A 21,508-nucleotide genomic window follows, 5' to 3' on the forward strand; every position below is an offset into this window, starting at 1 on the left:
CACCCTCCCTGAGTGGAAAGCGGAGTTATTCCACAAGGTGAGAACTCCGGGGGTGCGTCGGATGATTCCGAAAATCCGCTAGCTAGTTATCTGAGAGGCCGGAAAAAACGGTCGATCCGAGGGTAAGGGCTCTCGGGACAACTCGAAGGGTCTCTCGGAAAGTCCGGGTGAAAATCCGAAAATCGAGACTCGTCCCAGCGCGACCTCTATAGGGCCGTTGTCGAAAGCACAGAGCGTGTCGTTCGCGAGCGTTCGCTTCGTCAGACCCGCGCCGATGCGGAGGAAACGGACGTCGTACCGTTGCTGTTCCTGCAAAGACACGACGTCCTCGTCGATTTGTTCTCCAGCTTCACCGGTTGGCCTTGACTGGGAAGGAAAGCCTCCCGCTTCTTCGTGGCGGCCTGAACGGCCTGACCGCCGACTTGGCCGCCGCCGTGCATCACCATGCTGCTGCTCGTGGTGCTGCTGGTGAGGCCGGAAGGGCCGTTCACGGTGACGGTACATCCCGTCGTCCCCGTCGGCGACTGGTACTCCTGCAGGAGAACGCCGGTAGTCGGCGCGACCCCGTTGGTCGAGTTCGGCGACGAGAAGCTGTTGATGGTGAGCGTCGGCGCGCTGCCGGTCACTAGGGACAGCTGGGGCGAGAAGGCGTTTTGGTGGAGGCCACCTTGCCAAATGAAACAGACACGTAAACGTCAGGCCAGAATCCGGCCGCGTGTGTCCCGCGTTCGCGTTCGTCGGGATTCGCGGGGGAATTCGCAGAAGAGATATGTAGCCTCGAATCAACGACTTCTCATGCATAAGCGAGAATATTGCGATATTCTTGGAAGGTTTTTAGTCTTGAATTGAGCGCAAGTAATACTTGCGTCGATGCAAATTCAATCAAATCAAGATTAAAATCCCCCTGAGAAAATTGTGATATTCTTGCTTATAAGGGCGTGCTGAGAAAAAGCATCCGGCGTTCGTATGGTAGATACTACACGTCATACTGAGTAAGAAAGTCTTAATAAATATACGGTCGAGAAGTCAATCGTTTCTGAGATATAAATAATTTTGATAGATTAGTATCATTGCTGACTTATTGGCCTCTATGTGTCGCATGCGACGTCAAGATTTATCCTCGGTATTTGCAAACCGCGTTCTGAATCTCTCCTTATTCAATTTCCACGCATACTTGAGAAAGATCTCACCGGCAATCATTGCGGTTGTCATTAATATACATCTTCGAGGGAGTTCGAGACTCTGTAAGAAGAGGATGCCAAGCGTGCATGAAAATGGAAGGAGGACACATGGAACACCTTCTGTAAATATCGAGGCGAAGATTTGGAGAGATTATTCTCCCTTCTCACGTCGCATGCGACACGTGGAAATCAATAGGTCAGTCGTGATCCCAATATGCAAAATTGTTTATATCTCAGTAACAATTAAATTCTCGATCTCTGTTTACTAAGACTCTTTTTACTCAATGTATAGGGTGCACTATCTACCGCATGAGTTCTGAACGCTTTTCTTTCCAACACTCCGTATATGAAAATATCTATTTTTACGACTAATTTTCTTTCTCTGCGTAACGAGAAATAGCTCTCTCTCTCTCTCTCTCTCAATAGAAAGAAAGAAAGAGATTGATAGATAGATGGATTGATAGACGGAGGGAGAAACTCACCATGATGCAGATGGTGGAGCCCGGTGAGGTTGAGGGTGTGCTGGGTGTGCTGCGTGTGCTGCGCGTGATGCAGGCTACCCACGTTCACGCCGACACCCTGCAGACTCAGGGCCTGCTGACCCGCGGGTGCCAGGTTCGCCAAATTTTTCGCCAACAGCTCCAGCTGCGTCACGGGCACCGGGCTGTAGGGCGATCCCGGCGGCGGCGTGGGAGCGCCCCAGGTGTAGCCACCCACCCCCACCCCCACCGCCGCGGAAAACACGCTCTCTGAAACTGGAGAATCCGCCGATTAATCGACCCGCCCTTCCGCGGACGTTCACGGACGAACGTCCGTTCCGTAAAGTGGGAAATACCGTGCAACGGTATAGCGCGACGGACGAATATCGAGTGGAATACTCCGCCGGTCTGCTCGATATAACTCATCGACTCGACTCCGGAATGCTTGACCCTCGACGCAACGTCACTCCTTCCGTAGCGAGCGCGCCTTCTACGCGGCATTTCCGCGACGCGACCGGAGTATTGCAGTTTCGGAAAAAGTCGAGCGCGATTAGATAGCTCGGAGATATCCGGCCCCGCTCGAGCTCGGGTTCCCGTAACGAGACGGGACTATATTTCGCGTCTCTGATTCTCGACGAACCATCGACGGTCTCCCCCCTCTTTCTCTCTCTTTCTCCTCGGACAGAAATGACAGAGATGTCAATCGAGAATACTACAACTATTAGACTATTAGACGTTATTGTCTCTTAGCTTCCACATTTCTGCAGCTAACTCTGCGTGACACCTGCTATACAACATTTCAGTTTAGCTTGAAGTCTTAAGTATTCATTTTTCTATACTTGGTTCTCTTTGCTTTGCCATTCATTTCTTTTCATCTTGTTTCCTTCTCTTTGCTCTGTATTCATTTTTCTTTCAGTTCGCGCATGTTACGAATTGTTTTGCACTCCCATATGTGCATAAAATGTAAGCGCATAATTAACCTTAGGGATTTTTCGCACACTTTCTTTCATATAAATATATTTTACATATTTTAATTTATATATTCTTTCATTTGTTTATTCTGTTGTGCATCGCTTAAAATTGTGTTACTATCAATATTAACTTTTAAACTATAAAGTTTTTCGAGAACATGCCCTGAAAACAATAAAACACCTCTCACTCTCTCTTTCTGGCCGTGTTTTATTACCGCACGAGCCGCTCCCGAGTATCTTTTTTTCGCGGTATACCGCTTCGCTGAAGAACCGAATGCCGCAGGTTGCGACTGATGTTCACGGAATGCGTTTCGCAAGGAAAACGCACATTCTCGCCGGCCAGAGACAGAAAGAAAGAAAGAGAGAGAACGCGTCTCTCTCTCAGCGAGCGCGGTCGCGCAATATATCTTCGGTAGCGCTGCGCCACCGCTAGGACTATTGATTTTATCTAAATGTGGATACGTATCTGCCTATGCAAATTAATGTGTGTGAAAAATATCCCGCCGGTATCTGCAACACGCGCGAATTTACGCGTTACTACAGCGTTCCTTTAACGCATGCATTTTTTTCCTTAAGCGTTGTCGAAGTTGTCGCATTCGGGACGAGCGAAAATCAAAAGTAACTTCTTCTGTAGGAAAGTCTCGAAGCGAATATACGCGGAGATAAAGATTTCTTTGGATTTGATAAAATGTATTTAATTAAAGCAAATTTGTCTTTTCGAGCGGAGCAAACAAACGAATATTTGACTCAACAAACAGGGTCGTTTGGCTTCTCAAACAATAAATACCTTCACGCCAAACAACACATTTCTTTTGTATTTTCATTGAAAAATTACAATCTTTGTCACAAGTGATAAATTATTTGAGAGAAATAACGTCATGTTGGTAAAATATTGAAGAACTTTTTTTATTTCATTGAAACGATATATTCGATGCATAATGAAATACATTTTTTTTTTCATTGAAAGCGAAATATTATTCCCTCTAAATAATATTGTCTCTCCCATCGATGTGCGGTTTATTCTAATGAAACAACAATATTTTCATTCGACAACAAAACAATATTTGAGATTTAGAGATCACGTCGTTTTATATTAAGCAAACCCGGGCCAAACAGACACGTTCCAAATCCAAAGAAACCTTTTCCTCCAAACAGATCTCCTTAAAATTCCGCGTGTTCTCACGGCGATATCCGACGTGAATCACGGAGGAGCCTCCCTTATCGCGCTCATGCTCGATCGACTCGCCGATTTACACTCACCTGTACGTTCTGCGGCACGTGCAACGAGGCATGAAAAAAGATAACGTTGGCAATTAGAGATCGCGAGAGATCGAAGGTTTGGCGATCGGGCGTGCGTGCGTCGCGACGCTCTCGTCGAAGATCGTGCGCATTTCCCGGCTCGCTACCAATTAGCGGACATCCTCTATGGCTTTTTTACGTCGCGAACCCTTTCACGTCCGCGCGATCCCCCCTCCCCTCCCGGCCGATCCACAATGGAGCAATTATGCAATTAAAGCGGCGGACTCGGAGGACTCCGGCGGAGTTGAAGAAAAACGCGCGCGCCCAAATAGAATTCCCGCGTGTGTCCAGTCGCGCACCGCTCGTCTCACCTCCGTCCCTAACAACCTCATTGTCCGAGGTGTAACCCAAAACGCGGCTCCGTGAGGAGGGGTAGGAGGGGGAGGCGGCGGCGGCGATAGTAGTAGTGGTGGGAGAGCGAGGATTCGAGAAGGAAAGAACGGAGAAAAAAAGAAGAAAGAGGAGGAACACGGGGACACGTCGGAGGGTCGATTCCTCCTCCGCCTCTTCCTCATCGAAGTCTTGTCGAAAATCGAATCTCCATTCGCCACCGAGGTTTCAATTATCCGAGTGAGTCGACCGAAATTTCGGTTCCGCGTTAACTCCGCAAATTTCGTCGCACTTGAAGGACCAATGGGGAATCTCGGGGTTTAACGCTATGCGGGCTATTGTTATTTCGTTGATGCCACAAGTGGTTGCTCCGATTGCCTACCTTTCTCACGTTACGGCTCAAAGAAGCGCATAAATATTTTCAGAATTACTCAATATCCGATTATCTCAACGTTCAACGCGAAGAGAATATTACGTGTAACTTTTTCTCGTAGAAATTATTACCAATTTCATTGTGATTTTTTAGTAGTGCGCGGGGATAAGCTGTCGGTAGAGTTTTATCTTACTGCAAGGGACACGGTGGATTTTGTAATACATTGTACAATTCTTAAAACGTAAATCGGCGTCGTACGAAACGGGAGGATGATAAATTACGGCGGAATGTTGATGTGTGTTCCACGGTTAAACAATTCTACTGGAATTTAATGCTGCAATTTAATATTCTGCATCAATGGAGATTTAAATTTGGATTCGGCACAACAGAGAGAGAGAAAGAGAGAGAGAGAGAGAGGAAGGGAGAGCGACGAGCCTTTAAACAAAAATAAATAAGCGACGTTGGTAAATTTAAAATGGGATTTGCGAAGAGTGTTTTGAGAGCGTTGATTGCATGTTGTTGAGATATCTCGGCCATCGAGACTACATGTGCGTCATTGATTGCGAATGACGACGGTTGACGATTAATGGAAAGAGGAGGGTGACTTTGTCGTTCTTGCCCATTGTTTCGGGATTTTCACGCGTCTCGCACTTCTCCCGTGACCGAGTCATTTCGTGCCGACGAACGACATATCGCGAACTATATGTGTGTGTATGTGTGGTGTTGCGTTATAGTTACACAATCCTTGTCGGATGATTAAAATATTTCATCGGCTCTCGGGATATTTAGTCGAGGTTTTCGTCCACACGTCGCGTTAATTCACACGAGCTTCTCCGATCATATCTACGCGAAACGTCAGTGCCAATATCAATGCCATGAGAGCGTATCCGGAGTGATAAATAATCGGATAAACCTGATAAATAATCTTGGCTTTTGTGAATGTGAATCATTCTGTCTCACTGCTCGTCTATTTATGTTTATTTCACATAAAAGTATTCATCGGGGCTGATTAACGGCCCATGAATATGAATTCGAAATTCATTATGCTCTCAAGCAAGAGCTTTAATTAATTTATTAATTATGAATATCGATTTTAGAATCTGATGTACGCCTCGATCGAGCGCTGATTTGTGCATCTAATAATACTCCTTGTGCTGCAAGTCCCACCATGAATCTGCCAATGCATTCTTCTCTCCGCTTTTGCTCAACATTGTTATTATCATATTTACGATATGTTATTTAGGTTATTTATATATAGTATCGAATCTAAATTTAAGTCAGGATTAGTACGCTTATTGGCATAGCTGCCATTTTTGCCCTCACAGCTCCTTCCTCATCAACCCTTCTAAGTGTCCAAATCCCGTGACGATTTTTAACGCTAACAAACAATGAAAAAAATGTTTGCCGTTTTCATTCCTTCGTATCGGTTATTCAATATTTACTTATAGTTTATACTCTATCTGCAATCAGGTAAGTCACATAATTAATGCGTTGCTTATCAAAATCGAGAATCAAGATTAAATTCAGATGGAATATTGAGATAATGGGGTATTAAAACATTCTAAAATAACTGTTTCATCGAACCTTGACACGGAGGAAACGACAATAAATTACAATAATTTAATAAATTACAGTCTATACTGCCCGTTCGCAGCAACGAAGTAAGTCAATAGCCTGTGCTACGTTACATCTCGGGATTCTCCATTGGTTCTTCAAGGTCGACGAAATTCGCTCTAACGTGAACCTGAAATTCCGAGCCGAATCCCGTCCGGCTCGCGAAGATGCTCGAGGAAAACCGAGGCGGCGCGGGAGAAACCCGCCGTCGAATCTAACCCGATGAGGTCTCGGCTTAATCCCGTATTTTTCCGAGCGTAGTAATGCTTCGGACGGCGCACGAAACGCAATAGCAGAGAGCGATACGTGCGCCTTGCTCGGCCGGCGCGAATGTAAAGCGAATGGTGAAACGCGGCGTTCACGAGTGTTCTCAAACGGTGAGCCGAAGAAAGCGAAGGGGAGGAAGTCGTTGCGAACTTACCCTTGTGAGTCGTCGCGTGATAAGCCCGTGCTGACGCTGGGGGGCCCGGGGTGGCGGGGGTGGCGGCGACGTAACTGCCCCCACCACCCCCCGGGAATAACGAGTACAGTCCGTAGCGATTCGCACCTGTAACATCGTTAAGGACATCGAGGAGTTAATAATGAATGCGCCAAAATAATTGACGACACACTGTGAGATTACTTCGTCGACGCAACCCTTAACCGGATAAACCTCACGAGTGCGCGCGAATTCTCCTCTGTCACGGGAGCGAAACATCTAAAATTGAGATCCTTTCGTTAGCTCGCCGTATCGATTCGTTGACATTCGTGCCGGCGAGATAAGGGGAGCCAGTTGGCTACAGAGGTGAGCCGACACATCGCTTATATTTCGGCCATTTTCGAGCAAATTGCAGAATCAAGCGAGCGGGGAATGCGAAACCATCTTTGACACATGAGACGTAAGTAGTTGCATTTCATTACGTGCAAACGGTTGTGAAAAAACGCTATTGAATTGCACGTTTAACAGTGAAAGTAAAATCTCACCACCTCGTAAATTCATTTATTTTATTGATAAACGTAGAATCTTGCGTTAGTTCTTGTCGTAACTAGAGCATATATTTCGTTGATTACATTTTAATAAACTTCTCAATATATATTTATATCATACTTTATGTATATAACCCGAGGAAAACTTAACTTTGGGATAGGTTGGCACGAAAGAAACGGCACGGCTTGTCCTACTTTCAGGTTACGTTACGCTAATATAATTCTGACTGCACCACGCGCGGTAAACGGTTAAACTTATTATCTCTTAAGGTGTATTCAATTAAACGTAGAAAAGACAAATCAGATATTTTATTTCTTATTATGTTCACACTTTTTTCCCTTTCCTTTTCTTTCTATTTATCTAATTAAAACAAGTGATAAAATTACGAATAGTAATTTTGAATGCAGCTCTAATAATATACGTATAAATGTTATTATACTTGTTATAAATGTTATTATACTTGTTTGTACTGTATTATTATTATATTTATTTATATTATTTTTCATAAAGATATTAGTGTGAAGAAATATTTGATGTGCATTTTTCCATTTATTTAATACATAAAATGATGTATCAACAGGTCTAAATTAGATGAATTTTGCTGCTATATAATAGCAATATTAATGAAATAAATATGTCATCGTTTTAATACAGCCTGAAGTACATAATACAGGAAATAAAGTTGAATTAACTTCGTACGTTTATGGTAAATTATGTCAACATTTAATGAATCATACTACATTTTTCTTGTCGTCTTTCTAACGTCAACATTTAATGAATCATACTTTATTTTTCTCGATGTAGTCGATATAACCCGTTAACGAGGCAAGTTGACACTCCCGACATCCTCCAAGATAAAACTGATTTCTTCTATAAATTTTAAACCTTTCAATGTATATTTTTCCTGTTGCCGAAGGATTGTACTTTCGAATTACACCAAAGATAGGCACAAAATGCTGCTAGAAAAGAAGAAAATAAAAGAAAATATAATAGATACGTCAACTAGCCCCGGTCTCTCCTGAGATTTTCTCGTCGAAACCAAAAATATGACGAAACAGCTCCGGCTTTTTTTCTCTTTCGCGTGACAACCGCGGCGTTCAAAAATACCACAGTCGTGCAGTTTCTAACGACGTTAACGTAACGATTTTTCATAGGACCGCTATTTATTTATAAGTTGACTGACTCGAGGATCAAGGATAGACTTTGCTCGCGCGGAGAAAGATGGCCCGAATCACGCCGCGCGCGCGCGCGCGCGCGAGACGCTTGTATTTCGAAAGCGGCGGGGTTCAGCTTCGAAAAAGCTCACCGAGAACGATACATCACGGTGTACCCGTGCGCACGCGCTTCATTGTAATTCGCAATGTATTTAAAGTGGACTTATATCTGCAAAATAAGCGGCTCGCGCTTAGTCACGGTAAGTCCGCGAAAAAAAGAAAAAGAAAAACACCGGCATAATAGTGAAATGTGACCCGTCCGGTTTCACGCGGATGATAATATCATACATAGACGAGAGAATACCAACAATGCACCACCACGAGACGCAATCACAGCGCGATTATACTAAACCAAGCGTGAATAGCTCGATGAACGAGAAACTAACATTTGCGCTGTCTTGAGACCGATAAAACGCCGCGATATGACAAAGTCACGTGACCCGGATTAACGCGAAAAACCGGCACGTACCGGGGATGAGAAAAAAAAAGGAAAAGTCTTTGCCGAAACCCGGGTTTGAACCGGGGACATTTAGATCTTCAGTCTAACGCTCTCCCAACTGAGCTATTTCGGCACACGAGAGCTGTTTCGCGAAGCTCGGATTCCCGCTGGCGGACTGATAAAGCGTGATAAGCGCATTATACGTCAAGCGTGAACGACCTCTGATCAATAGTGAATATTACATAACATATACCGGATGTACCGCAAAACTCGTTACCGTGAAGAGTTCGAAAGGCGACTTTTTCACGACAAGAAAACTTCATCGGACTGCGCGTTACACGCTTGCGACGTCCGATGAGGCGAATTGACGAAATATTCGTTAACACGTTCACCACACCGGCGTCACACGTGTGCGACGTATCGATCTCTCACAAGAGACCGGGACGTCGCGCGATAATTTTTCATCCCGTGTCCACGAATCAAGTCTGTTTTACATCCAACGAGCCCGTTGTTTTTCCCCGAGATCAACTCCGCGACTCCGCTCAACCCGGGAGAATATAGAGAGATAGAAATTTTCTCGGACTTTCCCATTTATAGATAGTATAAATTCCGATTAGAACGCTCAAAGTTGTCCCAAGATAGGTTATCCGATATCGCGATATCAATTGGAAACCCCATCTTTATCCCAAACATTTCTGTTTCTTGCACGGAAAATATCTTGGAATCTGATTCCGTTCGACTTCCCAAAATAATAACGATGGGTTCTAGTTGGGTAAGGTTACACCTACGACACACGAGATATCAGTTGCAAAGTTCTAATAAGTAAATATTAACGCTAGTATTAAACACGTGCATATTTAATTTGAAATCTCGTCTATTCCATAATTTAACTTTAATATTGTTGCGATAGCATTCTGCGAGAAGATTGCGCTAAATCGTCGAATATACTGAAAATCATGTGACAAAGAAGAAGTAATTTAAGAAATCTTACAACTATTTCTTTACATAATAATTTTTACATACATGACGCAAAAATCTATAGACATTATGCATTACGTGATGAGAAATTTCTGATAAATCTAAGTAAATGTTAAAGATTAGGTTAGGTAAGAATAAAGTTATTGTGTTGGCTTGTATATATCTGGCTATTATCATTGGAGCTGTGTATGCAATTTTTTACCTTATTTTTTTATAAGTAAGATTTAAACGGAAAACCGGTGAAAATCTGTGGGAAAACTTTGGGGTGATCAAATAGAACCTGTTTGTGTTTCACATTTAGAATCGCATGTTTAAAGCATTACGCTTCTAACCGGAATCAATAATTACCCTGGGAAATAGAATTCTACTCAGAAATTGAGATCCTAATTAGATCCCAAGAAATTTTCTACGCGGGAATTTATGCGTAAAGAGATCTCTTTAACCATTGTTCGATTATTATATAAGGTGCCTCTGCATAAGGGGAACATCTAAATATCTTGGGGGCCTAAATATGAAGACTCTAGACAAATCGAATAAAAATAACCGTAAAAAGAATTTTCTCCTTCGGAACCATTGAAATTGTGCTCTGAACATTTTTCATATCATTAAAAACAAAGGAGATATTTAAATGTCCTTCTTATGCTAAGGTACATTGTATACTGACTACGATTGAAAGAATTTTTTTGTTAACATGCGTTTCATTTAAAAAGAGTCCACAATAAACTCAACCGTATTGGATTGATTAACATTTTGTTTGAAGAATTTTTAAATAAATTAATTACTTTAAATAAATTGTTAAATTATTTTCTTTATCAGATGATTTTCTGGAATCAGATCATATTTCTTTTATAACCGACAAATAATAATATTAAATAACCAGCGTTCGATCAATTATATTATTATTATTACATTATTATAAATCTGTTTCGCGCTATCACATGAAAAAGAAATACAGGGTGTGGCGGCCGGTTTCCTAAACAAACTGGTGGTGGAGAACGCGTTAAGTATCCCGATTACTCTGAGAGAAACGAATTGGACCTCCGATAAATCAGGATTCTCTCGAAATTAGATTGAGAAGTCTCGATCGATCGCGGCCCCTCCGCGTTACCGACGTGTTGCCGGATAGTTATGTGTTGTCGGAGGTTGGTTTTAATTTTAGTTTGCACGAAAAATCGTCCCCGAATTCGATCGACGATACCGCGAAAGGCAATCTATAACCGGCCTGCGAATCCGGGACAGAATTCTATTTGTAGTTTCGCACGTCGCGCGCGCAGAGAGAGAGAGAGAGGGAAGAAAACACCTCGGGATGAATTCTTCCCCCGAATTTCCTCGCTCCTCCCTTACTCTCATCGTCTGAATTAGCTGAAGAGAAGAAACGGGCGTTCGACATATTCGGCAAGGATATTCAGGCTCTCGAATCCTCGAGGCCCGACTTCCGCGGATCGTTACGCCGGCGAGATAATAATAACGATTGATATAACGCAATACAAACCTTGATTGTGAGCGGGCGCAGGCGTAGCGGCCAGGGATGGTATGCCCTGGGTCTGCTGATTGGGAACCTGATTGGGCTGCGCAGGTGCTAAAGGCCATAGGGTCGTCGTAGCGGCAGGGCCGGTCGTCTGCTGGGCCCGTGCCACCGTGTCCCCCACGGGACGATCCCCGGTCGCACTTTGGGCCACGGGAGGGACCAACATCGAACCACCCCCTCCCGAGGCTGCAATCAGAGTATCAAAAAAACACACGGCATTAATCTCAATTCCAGGTGCGGCATGCATCCCGCGTACAAATCGGCGAGGACGTGATCCTCATCCCGCTCGCGGATTCTTCTCATCGCCGGCGACGAAGGCGAGAGATGGGGTTTTCCTTTCCCCCGGGGAAATGTTCCCGGGGAAAATTTCGCCGCGAAATTCGACGCTAAATATCATGGCGATTGAAAGCCGAATTGAAATTCCGGGGGGACGAAATCCGACGGAATTTCGGCGGAGCGCAAAGGTGGAAAGCGGGAAAAGCTCTTTCTTTTTCGCTCGGGTTAAGCCGGCGCCACACGATGTCGCAAATGTAGACGAGCGTCGGAAATTGTATTGATCACGTATGTTATATTATGTTACTTATGTTACATTGTCACGTATGTTGTACATTCGCCTAACATACGTGACAAATATGATTGCCAACGTTTGCCGTATTGTGTGGAGCCGGCTTTATAGGTGGGGAATCGTCTGTCGCTGCATCGATGTTCCAGGTGAGAAAAGTCAGCTACAAATTCGACCGAATGACGTTGATCGTTCCAGTCAAGATCGGCGGTTTCGAGACACCCCGTAGATACGAGCACAGACGTCCATGTCTATAAATCTTCGTTTAGCATACGCGGTAGAAAGTAACACTGCCGCGTATCGACGCGATGTACGAGCAAGAAATTACTCGTACTTTTAAGCTGTGGCCGAGTCGAAAAAAGAAAAAAAAAAAGAAGAGCGAAGTATCGATGTTATCGTGTTACCGTTAGCATCTAGTACTAGTAGGTACCTAGTACGACGGGTACAACGTCCAGCGTATTCGTTAGACACTATCGCGATATCGTAAGCATCTCGAGAAGTCGACGAGTTGAAAAAAGGGTCGAGGGGGGAGGGACAGGGAAGAAGCGGAAGATCGAGTTCGAGATTGACGAGGTGGGAGAAAAGGAGAAACGGCGAGCGGAGGGAGGCGGTAAAACAGAGAAGAGGCCGAAACGAAGAATATAGAGCGGTTTCAATGAGCTGAAGTGAGGAGGAACGCGAGAAGAAGCACGAGAAGAAGGTGGACGAGGGGGAGGAGGAGGCGGTGGAGGAGCGGGTGGAGGAGGGTTCCGTTTCGTAGTGGATTAGGTCGGAAGGAACAGTAGAAGGGTGCGAGATAGGAAAGGGTAGCAACAGGTCGGCAAGCATAATGTAGTCTCTTAGATATACAGGGTGACGCATCGCCCAAGAGTGTGTCGGGCGATCGGCATTGTCAGTCGATGTATTCGTCTCTCGAAGTCGCCTTCAGAATCCTTCCGAAATCCCCCAATTTACCGGCGAAACGCGCGAGGGCACATCGGCGAATGCGGACGCAGCGAGTGTCGAAGTGGCCCTCTGATCGCACGAGGTCGGAAAACGAGCGCCGATTCGAAGCGATCTCGAAGCGAGAAAGATCCCACAAGGCGAGATCTGGACCACCACGAAGTCGGGGGTCGTGTTCTGGACGCGTATCGAACGCTAAATATGCGTTTCTCATTCTCAAGCTGAAACAACATCATAACGTGACGGTCGTGCGAGAAAAACGGGACTTGAAATTAAAATGGCACGCACCGAGGGGAGAGAAATATCTGAAAAATAGAAAACGTTTATTCGATGGGTACTAATAATAACATTTACTTAAATCTAAATTCTTTTATTTAAATATGTAGAATAAGCATTTGCTTTCATGGAAAGCTGTAGATTAAAAGAAAAAATGTATGTTTTTCGTTTGAAACAAAATTTATTTTCAGTGTAAAAACATGCACGGAAAGAAGTGCTAGAATCAAGTAAACACAACTATCGCTTTTTCAGTCTCTTAAATAATGTTTTTATCAACTTAAGTATGTTTTTATAGCTTGCAGAAATATTTACTTGAACGCAGGGGCATCTTAATTTGTAAGTGAATTACTGAATGTAAGCGTAAAATGTTTCTAAATTGAAGGGGATATTTAGAATTAGGCAGTATTTCTTTTCCATCGAAGAGACCTGGAGATTTTAAACTTAGATTTTTATATCCAGAACACATAGAATATTAATAGAATTAATATTAATATAAAATATTGTTATAAATATTTTTATAAAAATAAATTTTGCTATTCTCAATATCACGAATGTAACACTCGTCGCGATTTTCTTAACACATACAAGTAAATGTCACGTTATATATAGTCAATTATATTCCCGTTTCTAGTAAATATTTGCCAAGGGATATTGGAACAATCGTTTTACTTCAATCAAGTAAATATTACTTGAACGGTAGTAGCACTTCCCTTCACAGGTGTATATTATTACAAGTAAATATATCATTAGTACCCGTCGAGGAAGTATTTTCAGTCTCGTCGATTTTTCTCTCGCGGTGGCACTTAGCGTTCGCAGTGCGTTCCGAAATAAGGCTTCCGACAGCCGTTCGGTCGAGCCGCGCTCGATCTCACCTCGAGCGTCTCCTCGTATCGAGCAGGTTAATCGCGATTAATTCGTATCTGCCGATGCGGATTCCCGGTACGGGCGGGCTAATAAGGAATGCGTGCTAATAAAGAGAGAAACATAATAACGCGATGCGCGCAATTGGATTCATTAGGTCGGCGAGGTAAAAGTTCGGGCGCCGGACCGACATTAATTTCCGGGGCTACGCCCCTTCGCTTTTGTACGGCGTAGCGCCGCAATAACGGCGGATTAAGCGAGAGCTACGCGCGTAATGAATACCGTACTATTTTCATAGGGAAAATAGCGTTACTACAGCCAGGTTACAAGTACAAAGTTAATCACGATCCTTGACGCGCCCTCGCGTGCGCTCGCTCATGCGTGCACGCGCGCTTACGCATAAACGCTTACGCATACTCGGAATCGCGCCCTCGTTACCACGCGTGCACTAACAACCGCCAATAACCTGTCAATCCGCAAGTATACACCGTGGCGGGAATACTGCACACCGCGGCTTGGCGCCGTCGCCGCGCGAATTATTATGATTACCAGCGTCTCTCTCTCTCTCTCAGATACACGCGGATTTCCGCGTGGCCGATAGATAGACGACACAATGTATGAGTATATGCTGCGAATTAAAGTCCTGCTCTTTCTCGAAGCGCTCCTCCCCGATGGTCGAGATGCATACCGGAGGCGTCGCCGCTGTGACTGATCGATCGCTTCTCCCGGTCGATTTAAAGGGGGGGGGATCCGATAATCCGCCGAAAATTGGAAACCGAGCGTCCCGTCGACGCGTCGCGACGTTAGTTCCTACGAAAACACCCTGTACCGTATCCACGGGAACTGGAAATAAGTAGAAAGTAAATCGTAACTTTTCGGCGAAGTACTCTCGGACGCGGCGTCCTCGGGAACTTTCCTCACCTCACAGCTCACTCGATATCCACGCGGCGTAGAAATTCGACCATGTGTTTTACAAACACCCCGTGCGTGTTAGCGTGCGGTAAATAAATGACGGTGACGAAAAAGCCGGGACGGGGCAGCACGGAACGAGAGAGAGAGAGAGAACGAGACGAGTTCCGAAGGAGGCGAGGTCCCGACAGCGGCCTAATTTTTCATTTCCATCGCTCCCGCCAGCGGCCGCGGAATGGAGGGAAGGGAGAACAGGTTTTCAGGTCGATAGGGTACCGCGGGGCCCTACGTATCTACCTGACGACGCGAGCCCTCTACGCGCGAGGGAAAATGGTGGTGAACAGGTGCTCGTAAAAATTTGACGACTACGACTTTCCTCGCTCCTCCCCATTCCTTCCCCTCTACCGCCCGTCGAATTGGGACGAATTATGGAATCGAGACTGTCGCGCGCGAGCCTCTTCCTCGGTCTCTCCGATCTCGTGCCTCGGCTCCTGTCTCCTTCGGCACGTTCGCTTGGAAATTTGAAGTGAGTAATCGCTATCGGCAACATGCGCAGATGCACACGGAGAAAAATTAGTCTTAAATGAAGAATAGATATTCTCATATACAGAACGTCCCAGTTCTCGCGACTTTCGTCATTTCGTGCAAGTTAACTTTTTCTCAATGGAAATGTCGAGACATTAATACGCGATATAAGAGATTGAAAAAGCGGGGCTTTTCGCAAAAGCTAAGCTTCGGGCGACCAAACAGACAACAAAATCACCTTCTCCTACTTATTTCAAACGGTCTTTAAGCTTAACGGAATTTTAATTTGAGACTTAGCTAAAGAGACATGTTAAAGACTGGAAAGTAGTCACAAATAATTATCTCCCTCGATATTCTCGCCAGGAAAAATTAACTCTAAATTGCCCTGGGAATCTCTCTGGGTAAAATTAGAAATCGCGAGAACTGGGACACCCTGTGTAAGCAAGAATATTATAATCCTTTTAGAAGATTTTGGTTTTGATCTGAATGGATCTGATTGTATTGATGTTCAAACATTACTCAACTCGAGAATAAATATCTTCTAAGAATATTATAATATTCTTGCTTGTATGAGAATGTCTGTTTATTCAGTCTGTTTATTACTACGATTATATGAGAATGTTTATCTAGATTTAAGACTAATTTTTTGCATATCAAGACACAAGACACAAAGAGAAAGAAAGAGAGAGAGGGGGAGAGGAGAGAATCGTCTTTGTCATCATCGTTAATAACGATCGCAAGGACGCGAGGATTCAAAGTCCCCGAAGAATTCCTTCCTGCATCTCTTTCCTTTCCTGCATCGTCGAGATAAAGGTTATCTTTCTCCCTCCTATTTATTCGTCCGCTCTGCCTATCTAAAAAACACACACGGTTCTCTTTCTCGAGAAAACCTCGACATATAATTCTCCATACTACAACGAATAGTTCGCCAGTCTCTCTCTCATTCTCTGTTTTTATCTATCTTTCTCTCTCTCTTACGAAGGATCGTTACTCGCCACTCGCGTGTGTCTCACATCGCATCGCCACGCGAACAACTCATCGAGAGGCGATCTCTCTGGCCGAATAACGAGCGGGTCTCGACGGAACGCGTCCGTTATCCGTCCGTCAAATTTCGCCCCCGCGACTACGCGGATGAGGGTTAAGGAATCCTCGCTCTCTCTCTCACGTGTGCGCGGAGTCACAGGGGTCGTGCACACTCCGCTTCGCCGGCGGTGGGTCGATATATGCAGTCCCGACGACGGGGAAGAGGGTGGCCGGGATTCCCGCGCGCACCCCCGTGCGCGACAACATGGGGGCGACCGAGTCGAGCCGGCTGTCATTTCCACGCGCGCATACAGCCCCGTTATTCCGAGGGCCGAAATTTCCGATCTCCAACACAGCACGCGCCCACCCCGTGGAAGACGCGCTTTTCACCGGCGAGCTCCGGTCGCCGGCCGCGCCGCCGCCTGTGGAAGAGCTCGAGACGGGAAATTCACACGCGATTAATACGGCAAGATTGGACGTATCTAGTCCCGCGGAAGAGTGAACGACTCGCGAGTGTCGCAATTTCGCCGATGAGGTAGACGAATCGAACACCGACAGAGACGATACGGAAACAGTATGTAAGCCAGCAATTGTAACCGAGAAGCCCTGTCCCATTCCGGACGCATAGCGAACGCTAAGTATACCCTTTTAATTCCGAGCCCTGTTTTTTTTGTACGAGCGCCACGTATAAAGTTGTTTCAATTTGAGAATCAGAAGGGCGTACTTGGCGTTCGATACACGTCCAGAATAGAGCCCCGGTTGTACGAGAGAGCAGTTCCGCAAGAATAGTAGAGACAGCGGTAAGCAGGAGAGAAGAAGACAGGTAGATAGATAGATGGATTTAATCCCCCTGGGGTTAAGAACCCCCTTCGAATACACGATATATATACACACACACGCACACCAATGTTTACAATATAAGCGCAAATAAATATATACACAATTAAGCAATATAGTAAAGTTACAATCCAGAAGTACAACAGATGACCACTAAAGGCCAGACACGATATATCTATGCTTGAACGGCACAATAGAAGAGAAATATAAATATAACTAATATAAAAGTCGCAATGATCAAAGTTAATAATAACACTGGTCAAAAATGAGACCTTTATATATTGGTATATAGAGAGAGGAAGAGAGAGAGAGAGAGAGAGAGAGTTAAATCCATTATTTGAAATACATTGTCACGTATCAGTAAGAGAAAATCTCTCAAGTACATTTCTACCTCTTATCGGTCATCACACGGGAATTAACGACACGTAAATGCGCAAGAGTAGGAATTTAGAGGCCGGATTGTAACACGTGGATGAAAATTGGTGGCTTCTTTCGGGCGAGCGCGCGCTGCGAGTCGAACCCTTCGTTTACGCGCGGGGCTTATTTGGACGTGATTAGAAACGCGCGCTCGAGACGCGCGGCCGGTACCGTCGTGTCCGAGGCCATAAAGCGAGGTCCGTGGGCCCGAATCCCGAGGATCCTTAAGCCTCTTCAGACTCGAGAAGAAGAAGAAGAAGGAGAAGAAGAAGGCTCAGTCCGAGAGGACAGACCCTCGTTCCGCGGGTCCCCTCCGTCCTTCTTCAACGCCTCTCTCGGGCCGTGTTTCGCCTATGCTCTCGGCTCCTTCATCGGTCCTTCTCGACCCACGAATCCTGCATTCACCGATAGTGCTCGCTCACCGTCGGGATACCTGGCCCCGAGCGCGCCGGCGAGAACGGGATCCGTCGAACGCGCGGCGACCGAGCAGGCGGTTTTCCGCCAACGTGCGGACGCATTTTTTCCAACCTCGTATCTTACCGCCGATATGAGATAACGAATGCCGAACGACGCTACCGTGCAAATCCTAAGGACGGGCCCGAATTATCTCCCCGAGAGAGCCCCGGTTGCTGCTTCGCTGAACTTACGGAGGGTACCAATCAGCGCGGTAAATCGCAAATTTAATGAAACGTAATGGAAGGTATCGGAAAATTCTCGTCAACAAAATGAGAACCTCCCGAGCCGAGGAGAGAAGAGAGAGAGAGAGAGAGAAGACGAGAGGGACAGGCCGCGAGAAGACAGAGAACGCACTGTCGAAGGAAGACAGGAAGCTAAGGAAAGGGACGTGGGTAGTTGGGAGAAAGAAGATAGAGGGCAGAGGGGCTGAAGGACGAGACGAAGAAGGAAGACGCGCCGCTAGAAGGAGAGAGAAATAACGAGAAAGAGAAGAAGGAGAATGAAAGGAAGGAAGAGAAGGATGAGTGAGAGAGAGAAAGAGAGAGAGAGAGAGAGAGGGGGGGGGGACGAAAAGAGACAAAAAGAAGCTCCAGCTTAGAAGATAGGTAGACAGAGACAGAGGGAGGAACTCCCCGCGCGAGAAGGCCAAAAGGGGGGGACCGTGAGAGCGACAGAGACGGAGAAGAGTTACACGAGAGGGAGAAGGAAGAGGCGCGGGCAGATCGGAAAAGGACAGACGCGAGTGAGGATTTTAAGCTAGGCGCAGCATTCCAGGACCCGGAGCCGTCTCTTCATCCCTTTCCTCGAATCAGGGTCAGCGGCGGTGCGGCCAGAGCGGCCCAGTGAGTGAGTAATGCATTTTGTGTATTCGAGTTGCTCGCTCGTCCACGACACGTCGTCGCGCTCGTCATTGTGTAAAAACACTCGGCGCGTCTTCATCGAGCCCACGGGATATACGTGGCGCCGAACTTTCGAGACAGGACTTTCCGGGTAGTACTGTGCTCGTTATTCACTCGTTATCCCGGGCTCCTGTTGCGTGCCGTTCGAACAATGTTGATTCTTAGGTGGAACGATAGGCAAGACGTAGCCAACATCCAGTTCGAGGCTCTAACTGTCGCTGTGTAAATCATACCTGCAGTTTTCCCTCGGAAAAATCGCCCGAGATCGTCTCCGGCACGTTTCACAGCAGCTTCGAACGCTCCGCTTCTCGCTTAGGCGGAAGACAAAGTTGTCTCGTCGAACAGCGTCATCACATATATACATATAAGTATATATATATATATATATATATATATGTATGTATGTTTATAAGCACAACGCGCGCGTGACAATCAAGGTGTTAACGTAGGACGAAATTGCATTGTCCAAAGGTTAATTGTATATGCGAGCTACTCCCGACGAGGTTGGGAAAACTGCGCATCGGTAGCTCCTCGGCTAATCTGCATTCGAGGGCTGAGCTTTGGAAAGAGAGAGGAAGAGAGAGAGAGTGAGAGAGTGGACGCCATTCCGGAATTTTCGCACGCTTTTCCATCTACTCTCTCGCTGCCGGCCGAGAGAGCCGTCGGAGGAGGGGGAGGAGGATCAAGGATCAAGGATCCATCCGCGCGCGATTTTCCCGGCAAAACTTTCACCCGACAGACGGAGAGAGAGACGAGGACGCGCTCTCGGGTATTATTCGCTGTCGACGATTACCCACAATCCCGCTTGACATTCGACGACGCGAAATCGGCCAGATTAATGACACGGGCTTTAATCGAATCGAATCGTAATGCCGTCCCAAATGCAGAAATTCCCCGTGGCTGGCGTCAGGTACACACTTTGTCGCGCGCGCGCGCAGCATTCTATCCATTCACTTTTAATACTTTGATCGCCGAGCTATTTATTACCCAGGCGCGGCAGCGTGAGTCGCCGCTCTCGGGAAAAAAATGCGAGTTCTATATAATGGGAAATCTGCATAAATCGTTCATTTACGGTCTCATTAATGGCGGAATGAGCATTCTCGCAGTGGATGGCGGCCCTCAGAAGCAGGGCGTAGTATAATGCGCAGGGAGCGACGTCGAACGGAGCGCCGATACGGGCGCGCGAATCGACTCGTATCTGACGCGCGGAATGACAAAACGTGTCGAAGATTCGTGCCGCAGACGAGAGGTCTCTCTCTGTTCCTTTCAGCCGAACCGCTGGAACTTCGTTCCCTTTTCTTTTCTCCGCGGGTAAAGGGAGTGAGACAACGATCAACACCACCTCGAATGTCCCCGAAATGTGAGGGCAGGGGTCAAATTTGTCCAACAGAAATTGCGCTGATACATAGAAGAAAAGGCGCTAGATTCGAGTGAAATAATTATTCCGATACTCCTCCTTAGCAAATATTTCGTTGATCCACGAGTGAAATATTCTCGAAATAAATTGTCCAAGTAAAATGTATGTACACGCAGGGAAAAATTAGTCTTAACCCCGCGGGGTAAGTAGACGCGTGACTTTTTGAGGAATAAAACTGCCATATTGAAATCTTGAGTGTTATTGACGCTACTTCGTTAAATCCAAGTGTGTAAGTGGCGGAGACGAGTAAACTGAAAACGCCAATGCCGCAGACGAAAGCGAGACGGAGAAACATTCATGCGTCTGTGGGTCAGTTTGACCCCCGCACGCCTACTTATGGGTTAAATCAAGAATAGACGAAGTTCTCACATATAAGCAAGAATGTTACGATCTTCTCGGGAGATTTTTACTCCTGAACTGAGTTCAAGTGATACTTGCACCGATACAAATGCAATCAAATCGAGCGTAAAAATTTCCAAAGAAGATTACAATGTTCTCGCTTACGTGTGAGCGAATATCTATCGTTGGTTTGAGGCTAACTTTTCCTCCGTGCATTTACTCGATCCAAGAAAAATCCTGCATACTCGTTTCAGTTTCCGAAGGTGAAAAGGCGAGTCTAGTTCAGCTGAAGGAAGCAGACCTAAGGATCGGACGCAGAATTGATGCGTTTCGCTCCGCTGAGGAGAACCCGCCGCTTCGTCCGACCGAACGATGGAGCCGACCGTGCCACGACTTTTCACTAATAACGCGCTTTCGCTCGTATTTCCCCGCAGGTCTGAGAGAGCCCGGCGCTCTCCGGGTCGCACCTGGCCGCATCATCAATGCGTACATCCTCTCGCGCGCGCCGTGGACGCGTTATCTGTACGATGATACGCGCGATCGCTTTGCCCGAAGGCACGAAAAGCTTTGTGTTTTCGGGGCTACGGCAAACAAAGTGCGCGAGGACTACGGGGCTTCCCGGGGCCAGGTCGCTAGGCAACTGGCGCCCCACCATCGGCTGCGATACGGGGT

At 46.0% G+C, this 21,508-nt stretch overlaps 1 protein-coding gene and 1 non-coding gene across 3 annotated transcripts in view; both read right to left on the reverse strand.

Moving 5' to 3' along the window:
- Window positions 1-21,508, reverse strand: part of LOC106743634 — a 78,756-nt gene that overhangs the window by 37,904 nt on the left and 19,344 nt on the right. For both annotated transcript variants that reach the window (XM_014617661.1, XM_014617660.1), the window contains exons 2-5: window positions 11,338-11,559; window positions 6,669-6,794; window positions 1,664-1,936; window positions 299-667 (exon numbers count right to left, since the gene is read on the reverse strand). In XM_014617661.1, coding sequence (XP_014473147.1) covers window positions 299-667; window positions 1,664-1,936; window positions 6,669-6,794; window positions 11,338-11,539 — 970 coding nt within the window. In that variant the 5' untranslated portion in view covers window positions 11,540-11,559. The remainder of the gene's footprint in view (window positions 1-298; window positions 668-1,663; window positions 1,937-6,668; window positions 6,795-11,337; window positions 11,560-21,508) is intronic.
- Trnaf-gaa lies at window positions 8,928-9,000 on the reverse strand. Its single transcript has one exon. It is a non-coding gene; the product is annotated as a tRNA-Phe (tRNA).

The sequence above is a fragment of the Dinoponera quadriceps genome, unplaced genomic scaffold (genome assembly GCF_001313825.1).
Source record: "Dinoponera quadriceps isolate SergipeBrazil2010 unplaced genomic scaffold, ASM131382v1 scaffold1115, whole genome shotgun sequence".
Lineage (NCBI taxonomy): Eukaryota > Metazoa > Arthropoda > Insecta > Hymenoptera > Formicidae > Dinoponera > Dinoponera quadriceps.